At 39.1% G+C, this 13,302-nt stretch overlaps 1 protein-coding gene and 1 pseudogene across 1 annotated transcript; both read left to right on the plus strand.

The window, feature by feature from the left end:
* The first annotated feature begins 6,811 nt into the window (after positions 1 to 6,811).
* ADAM30 (ADAM metallopeptidase domain 30) lies at positions 6,812 to 9,228 on the plus strand. The gene is given in 5 exon segments (XM_060141886.1): positions 6,812 to 7,400; positions 7,403 to 7,734; positions 7,952 to 8,361; positions 8,363 to 8,903; positions 8,905 to 9,228. Coding segments are annotated over 5 exon segments (2,196 nt in total).
* A 1,763-nt stretch (positions 9,229 to 10,991) lies between these two features.
* On the plus strand, positions 10,992 to 12,914 carry LOC132515475 (tigger transposable element-derived protein 1-like; annotated as a pseudogene).
* Positions 12,915 to 13,302: the final 388 nt, after the last annotated feature.

The raw sequence follows: 13,302 nt of genomic DNA on the forward strand, positions 1-13,302 counted from the left end.
ATTCAAAACAACGAGATATCACCTCACACCTATCAGAATGGCTATTATCAAAATGTCTACAAATAACAAGTGTTGGTGAAGATGTGAAGAAAAGGGAAATTTTATACACTGTTGGTGGGAATGTAATTTAGTGCAGCCACTATGGAAAGCAGTATGGAGGTTCCTCAATAAACTAAAAATAGAACTACCATATGATCCAGCAATTCCACTCCTGGGTGTATATCTGGAATAAATGAAAATACTAATTCAAAAAGATACATACACCTCAATGTTCATAGCTTCACTATATACAATAGCCAAGGCATGGAAGCAACCCAAGTGCCCATAAATGGATGGTTGGCTTAAGAAGATGTGGGATATGTATATGCAATGGAATATTACTTGGCTGTTAAGAGGAATGAAATCCTGCCATTTGCAACAATGTGAACGGACATAGAAAATATTATTCTTTGTGAAATAAGTTAAACAGAGAAAGACAAATACTGTATTCTATCACTTATATGTGGAATCTAAAATATAATACAAATGAATGTATGCTTAAAACAGAAACAGACTCATAGATATAGAAAACAAACTAGTGCTTACTGAAGAGGAGAGGGAAGGGAGGCAGGGTAAATTAGGGGTACAGGGTTAAGAGATACAAACTACTATGTATAAAAGAGATAAGCAACAAAGATATATTGTACAGCACATGGAATTATAGCTCTTATCTTGTAATAAATTTCAATGGAATACATTGTGTAAAAACACTGAATCACCCACCATGCTGTACACCTGGAAATAATATAATATTGTAAATCAACTATACTTTTCAATTAAAAAAATTTTTTAAACTAGCTGAAGGAAAACAGAAAAATCCACAAAAATGTGGAATGAAACCATGCGCTCTTTAAAAGCCAGTGTGTTAAAGAAAAAATCATAAGAGAATTTGGAAAATATCTTGAGATAAATGGAAATGAAGCCACAACATCCCATCTCATGGGATGTAGTAAAAGGAGCACAAAGAGAGAAATTTATAGAAGTGAACACTTACGTTAAAAAGGAAGCAAAATCTCAAATAAATAACTTTACCTTACATTTCAAGGAATTACAATAAGAGGAAAAAAACTAAACCCAAATTCAGCAGACAGAAGGGAAAAATAAAGATTAGAACAGAAATAAATGAAATAGAGAATCAAAAAATAGTAAAATAAAAAATCAATGAAACTGAGTTGGTTTTTTGAAAATATCAACAAAATTGACAAACCTTTAATGAGATATAGTAAGAAAAAAGAGAAGACTCAAATATCTAAAATAGAAATGAATGAGGAAACATTACAACTAATGTCATATAAATAAAAAGAATTACAAGAGACTACTATGAATAATTATATGCTAGCAAATTGGATGACCTAAGAAATGGATACATTTCTAGAAACAACCTACCAAGGATGAATCACAAAGAAATAAAAGATATAAATGGGCCTATAACTAGTGGGGAGATTGAAAATTAATCAAAAGCCTGTCAACAAAGGAAAGTTCAGGATTAGATGGTTTCACTGGAGAATTCTACCAAATATTTAAAGAATAATTAACATCAAGACTTCTTAGACTCTTTCAAAGAATTAAAGAGGCAGGGACATTCTCAAACTCATTCTATGAGGCCAGCATTACCATAGTACCAAAACCAGATAAAAGATAACAAGGAAAGAAGACCACAGAGCAATATCTCTCATAAATATTGATACAAAAATCCTAAAGAAAATACTAGCAAACTGAATTCAACAGCACATGAAAGGGATCATATTCCATGACCAAATGGGATTTATACTGAATGTAAGGATGGTCCAAAACGTGAAAAATCAATCCATGTACTAAACCTCATTAAGAGAACAAAGGACAAAAGCCATATGAGTATCTCAATTGATGCAAACAAAGCATTTGAAAATATTCAACACACTTTCATGACAAAAATGCCCCACAGATGAGGGAGGGAAGAAAACTACTTCAACATAATAAAATCCATGAATAAAAGCTAACAGTTAACATCATACTCAATGGGAAAGCTTTCCCTTTAAGATCAAGAACAAGTGGGCAAAGATGTTCACTCTTGTCATTACTATTCAACATAGTACAGAACCTTTAGCCAGAGCAATCAGACATGAAAAAGAAATAAAACACATATAAAATGGAAAAGAAGAATTAAAATAATCTCTGTTTGCAGAAGATATGGTCTTATATACAGAAAATCCTAAGAATTCCACTCACATACAAAAAAAACACCAAACCCTGTTAAAACTAATAATGAATTCATCAAAGTTACAGGATACAAAATCAACACTCAAAAATCAGGGGCATTCCTATATGTTAACAATGAGCAAACTGAGATGGAAATTTGGGAAATATTCCCACTATACTACAATACTATAGCCTTAAAAAGTATAAAATTCTTAGGAATATACTTAACAAAGGAGGTGAAAGACTTAAACGTGGAAAACTGCAAAACATTGCTTAAAAAATTCCAAAGATGCTTCAGATTAATGGAATGACATCCCAGGGTCATGGAATGGAAGACTTAATATTGGTAAAATATAATAATTGATAGTCATTATGATGGTTTAGTACTGGCATAAAGATAGATATATAGACCAATGGTATAGAATTGAGAACCCAGAGATAAACCTTTCTATATATGGCCAAATGATATTCAAAAAGAATGTCAAGACTACACAATAAGAAGAATACAGTCTCTTTAACAAATGTTATATGTTAAAAAATATGTTAACATATGTTATGACATGTTAACAAATGTTATGATACCCATATGCAAAAGAATAAAGCAGGACACTTACCTTACACATGTACAAAAATTAACTTAAAATGGATTAAACAGCTAATTGTAAAAACAAAAACTATTAAATTCCTAGGGGTAAAGCTTCAGGACACTGGATTTGGGAATGATTTCTTGGATATGACACTAAAACCACAGGTAACAAATTAAAAAATTGATTAAAAAGATGACAACAACAGGGCTTCCATGGTGGCGCAGTGGTTAAGAATCCTCCTGCCAATGCAGGGGACACGGGTTCGAGCCCTGGTCTGGGAAGATCCCACATGCCGCGGAGCAACTAAGCCCGTGTGCCACAACTACTGAGCCTGCGGCTCTAGAGCCCGCGAGCCACAACTGCTGAAGCCCGCATGCCTAGAGTCCGTGCTCTGCAACAAGAGAAGCCACCTCAATGAAAAGCCCGTGCACCGCAACGAAGAGAAGAAGCCCCCGCTTGCCGCAACTAGAGAAAGCCCGCGTGCAGCAACGAAGACCCAATGCAGCCAAAAATAAATAAATAAATAAAATTAATTAATTAACTAATTAAAAACCTCTAAAGGAGGAAAAAGTACTACATAATACACGATGCATTTAAAAAAAAAAGATGAGAACAACAAATTTTAAATCTGCACACCAAAAGTTACACTCAAGAGAGTGAAAAGGCAATCTGCAGAATGGGAGAAAAATAATTGCAAATCATACATCTGAGACAGGGTAATATTCAGAATATCTAAGAAACTTCTTCAACTCAGCAATAAAAGTTAAATAATCTGGTTTAAAAATGGGCCAAGAGGTTGAATAGATATTTCTCCAAAGAAGATATACAAATGGCCAATAAGCATATAAAAGCATCTCAGTATAATCAGCAAGGAAATGCAGATCAAGCCACAATGATATACCACCTCACACCCATCAGGATGGCCACTATTAAAAGTTCAGAAAATAAGTGTTGGTAAGTATGCAGAGAAGTTGGAACCCTGTGAACAGTTAGTAGGAATGTAAAATCATGCAGCTATTAAGGAAAGGAATATGGAGTTCCTCAGAAAGTTAAAAATAGAATTACCACATATCTAGCAATTGAGTTTCTGGATGTGTGTCCTAAAGAACTCAAAGCAGGATCTTCAGGAGATATTTGCACACCCATTTTCATTGCAGAATTATTCACAATAGTCAAGAGGTTGAAGCAACCCAAATGTCCACCAACAGATGAATGACTAAGGAAGTGTGGTATATACATATATGGAAGAGCATGCATGCTTAAGAAAGGAAAATCCTGTCACAGGCTACAACATGAAGAGACTTTAAGGATATTATGCTAAGTGAAATAAGCCAGTTACACAAAGACAAACACTGTATGATTCTACTCATACTCAATATTTTAAGTAATCAAAATTATAGAAATAGAAAGTAGAAAGATAGTTTCTATGTGTAGGGGACAGGGGGTAGAATTAGCGATTTTTAAGTATAGTTTTAGTGTTGCAAGATGGAAAAGTTCTAGAGATCTGTTGCACAAAAATGTGAATATAGTTAACACTATGGAAATGTACATTTTAAAATGGTTAAAACAGTAAAGTTAATGTTATGTTTTTTTAACCACAGTGTTTAAAACGTGTTATTGAACAAACTGCTTTACAAGATAATTTGTAAACCAATACAGGATTTTTAGAGTTCTGTCTGATTTTTAGAGGGTTCAATCAATTTGAGCACTTGCATTTTCTTTGATCTAACACAATTCTAAGAAGCCACCAGAAGTGGCAAAAAGGTGTGTATGTGCATTTATATATTTACATATAAATAAATAATATTTAATGTGTACATATATTTATCTTAATCACCATAATAGAACATATTTATCAACAAGAAAAATGTAAAAATTTGAAACAATGGTTATATCATGAATACATAAAGGAAATGGTTAAATAAAGAATTATATGAATACTATAGAATATTACGTATCCGTTAGTAAGCAATGATCTACATCTGTTATTATCAATGGCCTAGAAAATTATTTACAATATATTGTGTACTGAAAAATGGCAGTGTCAAAAATATATGAATAGTACGTACTATTTTTAAATATGACATACTTTCTATATTTTAATGGCATGTCCTAAGATGGAAAAAGCATCATACCTAAAAATTCTGTCTAAGTGTTGGGAAGATTTTATTGGAGACATATGCAGATTGAGGATAAAGGAAAGGCTTGCATTTTCTACTCTATGTAATTCAGGGTTATTTCCACCTTTTACAATATATGTGCATGATTTTTGTAAATAAGGGGAAATAGGTCAAAGCAGACTATTTCCACAAAGCTTTGTGTTAACAAACAGATGCTGTAGAGTTTAGCCCAAAGACAATTTTGTTGCAACAGGAGTTGCAGAATTAGTGTTTTAATCAAGAAATACTCCAGGGGCCTAAAGGAAAATGGTATTGATGTGAAAATGATGATAAAATAGAATGAATACAGGAGATAGATCCCAACTGCCCTCCCCAGTTTAGGCTGCTGGGGGCTTGAGAAAATCACAGACTGAGGAAACTGTAATTTTTGATTTCCAGTCTGAACTAGGAGCTCAACACATTTGGTGATACCTTCATTTGTCCCTAGTCAGCTCTCTGCTGAGTTCTTCTCTTCTTCATCTCCTTTACCTCCACTGTCCCTCACCTCAGCAGCTGACTTTACTGGGACCCTGAACCTTCAGACTGGCCCTGCCTTACTGGCTACTAACTACACTCACTGCTTCTCCTGCCTGCCAACCAGGTCATCTCCACTGTACACAGGCTCCCTGAGTGGGCCCCCTTTGAAGGGACCCCCCCATCCTCTCCTGGAGGCTGAGCCAGGCTGTATATGGGGGTTTTCCTAACAGCGCTTGAGAATGGCCAGGACCCTTCCATCTAACAATCCTTCTTTTTAAAAAAATTTTATTTATTTAATTTTTTTTAAACTTTTTATTTTATATTGGAGTATAGTTGATTAACAATGTTGTGTTAGTTTCAGGTGTACAGGAAAGTGATTCAGTTATATCTATTCATGTATCTATTAGTTTTCAAATTCTTTTCCCATTTAGATTGTTACATAATATTGAGCAGAGTTCCTGGTGCTACACAGCAGGTTATCTATTTTATATATAGCAGTGTGTTCATGACAATCCGAAACTCCCTAGAACCCTCTAGCCGCTGTTGTGTTTCTTCCCTCTCTTTCACATCCAACTTCTTGAACGTGTGGTCTGGATTTGTGATTTCCCTTCTGAATCCCCCTTTCACATCACAACCTTCTGGCATGTGGCTCCTCAGCAGTTCCCCTAACCGTTCACACTAAAGTGACCAAGACCTCCTTTTGTTAAATTCAGCATTTATTGAACTCTGCTCGGTATTTCACCTGTTGACCACAGGAGCTGCCAGGGGTGGGGGTGGGGAGGTGGAGTCTCCTCTGATTTTCTCAGGCTCTGGTGATACTCTTGCTGGCTCCGGTGATCTTTCCGTTTGCCTCAAGCGAGCCCAGCAGAAAAGTGGAAATGATGTTAACTGTGAAGTGGACACAACGGGCTTTAAAATATCCCACTCAACCCATGGAAAAATCAGGTGTGTCCTAAGGCCTATAGAAACAGAAGAAATGGCCCAAGATACAGTGAGCCTTTAACAAGTGCTCCGTAGTTCCTCTTATTCTTTATTCCTTCTCCTTTTCCCCAACCGGTTCTCTGCCCTTCTCCACCCCTCGTGCAAATAGCCTCGCTTTTCATTTTATTCTCGCGCACCTTCCCTGGATTCTTGCACGTGCGCCCAACGGCACCGCCCAGAAAACGAACTAGATGCGTTGGACAGGGCGTGCACCTGCTGTGGAAATCCGCTGGACTGAGCCTGACCCAGCTTGGACCGAGGATGCGCTCCCACACAGGGGCTCAGGGAGCTCCGCACTCACTAGTCCCGCGCCTCTAGCGGCGGTCCCTGGAAGTCTGAGTCGCAAGGCCCCAGTGGCAGGGACTGACTCACTTGGGAACAGGCTCTGCCATGAGGTCAGTGAGGACCCTCCTCTGCCCAGGCCGTTCGCTCCCATTGCTAGTCCTGCCGGTGCTCCTGGTTGACTCTCTTGGCAAGGATTTAATTTTTCACCCCGAGTGAGGCTTTGACTCCTATGAAATCACCATCCCCAAGAAGCTGAGCTTCCGTGGAGGGGAGCAGGGTGTGGCCAAGCACGTGTCCTACCTCCTGCAGGTAAAAGGCAAGAACCACGTCCTCCACCTGTGGCCCAAGAGGTTTCTATTGCCCCGGAATCTGCAGGTTTTCTCCTTCACAGAACAGGAGAGGCTCTTGGAGGATCACCCTTATATACCCAGCGACTGCAACTATATGGGCTTGGTTGAAGGAAATCAGGATTCTAAAGCTACTTTAAGTACATGCATGGGGGGTCTCCGAGGCATACTGAAAGTCAATGCCAACCATTACCAAATCGAGCCCCTCAGAGCCTCTTCCAGTTTTGAACATGTCATATATCTCCTAAAAAAAGAGGAGGAATTTCCCAATCAGATCTGTGGCTCAACTGATGATGAAACAGTAAAGCAGGTGGCCAAGCATGAGAACAGGGCTAGGATACATGACTTAGTGAGGCATATATGCACCAAAAGTACTTGGAATTAGCCCTGGTCTTTGATAACAGTAGGTATTTATATTTGAACTCCAAACTTACTCAAGTCATAAATGATGCCATTCTTCTGACTGCAATTGCAGACTCTTACTTTCAAGATGTCCGTACGAGAACACAACTATTAGCTATGGAAGTATGGACAGACAGGGACAAAATAGCACTTAATGCCCCAGTGATATCACAAGTTTTAGGCCAGTTTGTGCAATACAGATCACGTGACCTGAGTCGTCGGATTCCAGCAGATCAGGCACACCTATACCTTAAAAAACAGTTTAGTGGGGCTTCCCTGGTGGCGCAGTGGTTGAGAGTCCGCCTGCCAATGCAGGAGGCACGGGTTCGTGCCCCGGTCTGGGAGGATCCCACATGCCGCGGAGCGGCTGGGCCCGTGAGCCATGGCCCCTGAACCTGTGCGTCCGGAGCCTGTGCCCCGCAACGGGAGAGGCCACAGCAGTGAGAGGCCCGCGTACGGCAAAAAAAAAACAAAAAAACAAACAAACAAAAAACAGTTTAGTGATGCGCTTTCACAGCACTGGGGAAGTGTATGTAGTACATTGCCTTCTGGATCTACAAGTTCTATTCTAGATAAAAATATCCTTGGACCTGCCACTTGGACGACTCATGCTCTGGGCCATAGTGTGGGAATGATCCACGATTACAAATACTGCCAATGTAAGGGTAGGCATAGTTGCATCATGGGCACTGGGCGAACTGGGTTTAGTAATTGTAGTTATGCCGAATTTTATTCGCATGTAAGTTCAGGATTAAACTGTCTAACGGATATCCCAGGATTAGGTTATGTGGTAAAGAGATGTGGAAACAAAATTGTGGAAGAGAATGAGGAATGTGATTGTGGTTCAAGAGAGGACTGTAAAGAAGACCAGTTTTGTCAGCCAGATTGTAAATTCAAAGAAGGTGCACTGTAGCACTGGACGTTGCTGTCATAACTGTCAATTTCGTCCGTCTGGATATACGTGTCGGGGGGAAGAAAATGAATGTGACCTTGCAGAGTACTGCAGTGGGACCTCAGCATTCTGCCCAAGTGACGCGTATAAGCAGGATGGAACTCCGTGCAAGTACAGAGCCCATTGTGTCAGAAAGGGCTGCCAATCCAGAACTGTGCAGTGTCAAAATATTTTTGGAGCTGATGCCATGGGGGCTCCTCTTCAATGCTGCGATGCAGTTAATGTAATAGGTGACCAATATGGGAACTGTGGTATTTTAGGAGTTCGTCAGTATGAGAAGTGTCCCAGAGAAAAGGCATTATGTGGCAGGCTACAGTGTATAAATGTCGAAACCATCCCTGATATGCAAGATCATACTATTCTAATTTCCACTCACCTGCATGAAGAAAATCTCATGTGCTGGGGCATTGGCTATCATCTAGCCATGGTACCTATGGGGTTACCTGACCTGGGTGTGATAAGTGATGGTACCTCCTGTGGTAAGGAGCGGATATGTTTTTAATAGAAATTGTGTGAATAGCTCAGTCCTGAATTTTGACTGTTTGCCTGAGAATTGCAACGGCCGAGGCGTTTGCAACAGTAACAAAAACTGCCACTGCATGTATGTCTGGGCCCCTCCATTCTGTGAGGAGGTGGGGTATGGAGGGAGCATTGACAGTGGGCCTCCAGGACCCCTAAAGAGGGAGGTGCCCGCCTCACTTCAGGTCATGTCCATTATGTTAATGCGCCTGATTTTCTTAATTATCTCAGTGATTGTTGTGCTTTTCAGGAAAATCATAGGAAGCTTATAAATCCAAAGAGAAAGAAACACCACCAATTAACACTTGAGCAGAACAATTCAAGGCCAAAATGATCAAGAAACCAAAAAAGCAATCAGGCAATCCACTGTCACTCTATTACACAGGGTCATAAATTGAACAAGCTTCTCATTTATCCAAACACTTCTTCCTTCAATTTATTTTACCTAATGTTCTTTGAGGTTTTGATCAGTAAATAAAAGGTATTCTTGGTTTGGAAACAAATCAGTGCATTTTTCCTGCCTGCTTCACTTTCCCCTTGGTTTGTGATCAAGTTTTGGATATCCTTAAAAGAATGCCCTAACAGCTTTTCGAACACAGAATGCTGTGCGTTTCATAGAATTACAGTGGATTTCAGAGTAGAGTCCTGTCTCTCAGTTCTCAGCAAACAAAACCATTGTCTGCTTTTCCCTCTGCGTCCCTCATGAAATCCTCTGTGTCTCTGCCCCGTGCTGAACCATAAATGGTAACTACCACATTTTATATATAGAATGCGATAGTTTGCAAGGGGTGTGTGTCCCTCAGTTAAGTATCTTCTGCTGTTATAGTCACTGTATGGTTCACTGTAGCTCCGTAGAAGTGTGGTCTCTGACTCAGTGTTTGGGTTGACCTCAGCTGGGTTGAGGACTCTAATCTACCGTAACTCTTGCATTGCACCAGAGTCTACAAATGATGACAAGGTCTGGCAGTGTCCTGAGGACAAGGTTCTTAACAGAATTCTGTGCTTTGGGTTTCTGCTTGCAGGGGCAAGTCTTTTGTGAATGTGTGCTGGGGGACATCTGGCCCCAGGTTTGCCACACCCCTAAGGAGAGCAGAGGCGAGTGAGGAATACCTTCCATCCCAAGTACACCCGGGTCTGCCTCCAAGTGTTCTCCCCCACCCTTTTGCCTGGGAGGAGAGGAGGACTGAGTGGCCCCTTCAGAGGAGTCAGTGGCCACTTCTTGCTCAGCGAGGGTCTCGTCACCCCAGACCTGTGTGAGCCCAAGTGTTTTGGTCTTGTTCTGGGCTGAGTCCTCCTGCTGTTCCCTCACCTTCCCCAGGCAGCACTGCAGGTCCACTGTACCCCACCCCAATCTCCTCTTTTCTTAGCCACATAGTTCTTCTAACTAAAGAAGGTGTGGGAGGCTCACGATAAAGAGTGGACCCCTTGGACTATCTGGGGACTCTTATTACTCATAGGAGTAACACCGAAATAACCCCATCTTTGTGGTGATCATAATTTTAACATTTTTCAAGCTTGGCCATGATCAGAAAATATCCTAAAAAGCAAGGACATGTGCTTATAGCCTCAATACTGTTAATAGATTTGTCACTTCTCTTTTCTGCTCCCCTCCACTAAATTTCACGTTTATTGCTCAGAAGCAGAAATATTTAGATACAGGCATACCTTGTTTTATTGAGCTTTGCAGTTATGTTTGGTTTTTTTTTTTTACAGATTGGATGTTTGTGGCAACCCTGCCTCGAGCTAATCTATTGGTGCAATTTTTCCAACAGCTATTGCTCACTTCATGTCTCTGCCACATTTTGGTAATTCTCGCAATATTTCAAACTTTTAAATTATTATTATATTCTTACGATTATCTGTGATCAGTGATCTTTGATGTTACTATTGTAATCGTTTTGTGGCACCACAAACTGTACCCGTATAAGACAGTGAACTTAATAAATACTGTGTATGTCTGGCTACTCCACAGACCCACTGCTTCCCCATCTCTCTCCCTCTCCTCAGGGTTCCTTATTCCCTGAGACATAACAATATTGAAATTAGGCCAATTAATATCCCTACAATGACCTCTAAATATTTAAGTGAAAGGAAGAGTCACACATCTCTCGCTTTATATCAAAAGCTAGAAGTGATTAAGTTTAATGAGGAAGGCATGTCGAAAGCTGAGACACACTGAAAGCTGGGCCTCCTGCACCAAACAGTTAGTCAAATTATGAATGCAAAGGAAAAGTTCTTAAAGAAAATTAAAATTGCATCTCCAGTGAACACATAAATGATGAGAAAGAGAAACTACCTTATCGCGGATATGGAGAAAATTTTAGTAATTTGGGTAGAAGATCAAACCAGTCACAACATTTCCCTAAGTCAAAGCCTAATCCAGAGCAAGGACCTAATCTCTTCAATTCTCCAAAGGCTGAGAGAGGTGAGGAAGCTGCAGAAGAAAAGTTTGAAGCTAGCAGAGGTTGGTTCATGAATTTTAAGGAAAGAAGCTGTCTTCGTAACATTAAAGTGCAAGGTGAAGCAACAAGTACTGATGTAGAAGCTGCAGCAAGTTATCCAGAAGATCTAGCTAAGATAGGTAATAAAGGTGGCTACACCAAACAACAGATTTTCAATGTAGACAAAACAGCCTTCTGTTGGAAGAATATGCCACCTAGGACTTTCATAGCTACAAAGGAGAAGTCAATGCCTGCCTTCAAAGCTTCAACGGACAGGCTGAATTTTGTTAGGGGTTAATGTAGCTGGTGACTTTAAGTTGAAGCTAATACTCATTTACCATTCAAAAAGTCCTAGGGCCCTTAAGAATTATATTAAATCTACACTGCCTCTCCTCTATAAATGAAACAACAAAGCCTGGATGACAGCATATCTATTTACAGTGTGGTTTACTGAATATTTAAGCCCACTGTTGAAAACTACTGCTCAGAAAAAAAGATTCCTTTCAAAATATTACTGCTTATTGACAATGCACCTGGTCACCCAAGAGCTTTGCTGGAGATGTACAAAGAGATAGATGATGTTTTCATGTCTGCTAACACAAAATCCATTCTGTAGCCCATTGAGCACAGGGGACTCTGCTCAATATTATGTAACAACCTAAATGGGAAAAGAATTTGAAAAAGAATAGATACATGTATACATATAACTGAATCACTTTGCGGTACAACTGAAACTAACACAACATTGTTAATCAGCTATACTCCAATATAAAATAAAAAGTTAAAAAAGAAGTAATTTTAACATTCAAGTCTTATTACTTAAGAAATGCATTTCATAAGGCTATAGCTGCCATATATATGGATCTGGGCAAAGTAAGTTGAAAATCTTCTGGAAAGGATTCACCATTCTAGATGCCATTTAAGAACGTTTGTGATCCATGGGAAGAGGTCAAAATATCAATATTAACAGAAGTTTGAAAGAAGTTGATTCCAACCTTTATGGATGACTTTGAGAAGTTCAAGACTTCAGTGAAGGAAGTAACTGCATATGTGGTGAAAATAGCACGAGAACTAGAATTAGAAGTGGAGCCTGAAGATGTGACTGAATTGTTGCAATTTCATGGTAAAACTTAAATGGATGAGGAGTTGTTTCTTATGGATGAGCAAAGAAAGTAGTTTCTTAACATGGAATCTACTTTTGGAGATGATGCTATGAAGATTGTTGAAATGACAACAGAAGATTCAGAATATTACATAAACTTAGTTGACAAAGCAGTGGCAGAGTTTAAGACAATTGATTCCAATTTTGAAAGATTTACTGTGGGTAAGATACTATCAAGCAGCATTACATGCTACAGAGAAATGATTGATGAAAGGAAGAGTCAATCAGTGTGGCAAAATTCATTCTTTCTTATTTTAAGAAATTGCCACAGCAGCCCCAGCCTTCAGCAGCCACTACCCTGATCAGTCAACTACCATCAGTATTGAGGCAAGACCCTCCGCCAGCAAAAAGATTATGACTCGCTAAATGCTCAGATGCTGGTTAGCATTTTTTAGCAATAAAGTATTTTCTAATTAGGTTTGTACCTAATAGACATAATGCTATTGCATACTTAATAGTGTAGTGTAAACATAACTTTTATATTCACTGGGAAACAAAAAAATTCATGGGACTTGCTTTATTGTGATATTTGCTTTATTGCGGTGGTCTGGAACCGAACCCACAATATCTCCAAGGTATGCCTGTATATGTTTTATGCTTCCATCCTACTAATAAATGTTCTTAGGGTCTTACTTTTCACTCCAATTTGCTTATCAAGGTAATGTTTTTGAAGACAACCCCCTTAAAAATGAATTATAGTACTTGCTATTATTACAATCTTTTCACACCTCTACATATGCGTATTATTCAGAAAATATAGAAAATGGAAGCTA

The sequence above is a fragment of the Lagenorhynchus albirostris genome, chromosome 2, assembly GCF_949774975.1.
Source record: "Lagenorhynchus albirostris chromosome 2, mLagAlb1.1, whole genome shotgun sequence".
Classification (NCBI taxonomy): domain Eukaryota; kingdom Metazoa; phylum Chordata; class Mammalia; order Artiodactyla; family Delphinidae; genus Lagenorhynchus; species Lagenorhynchus albirostris.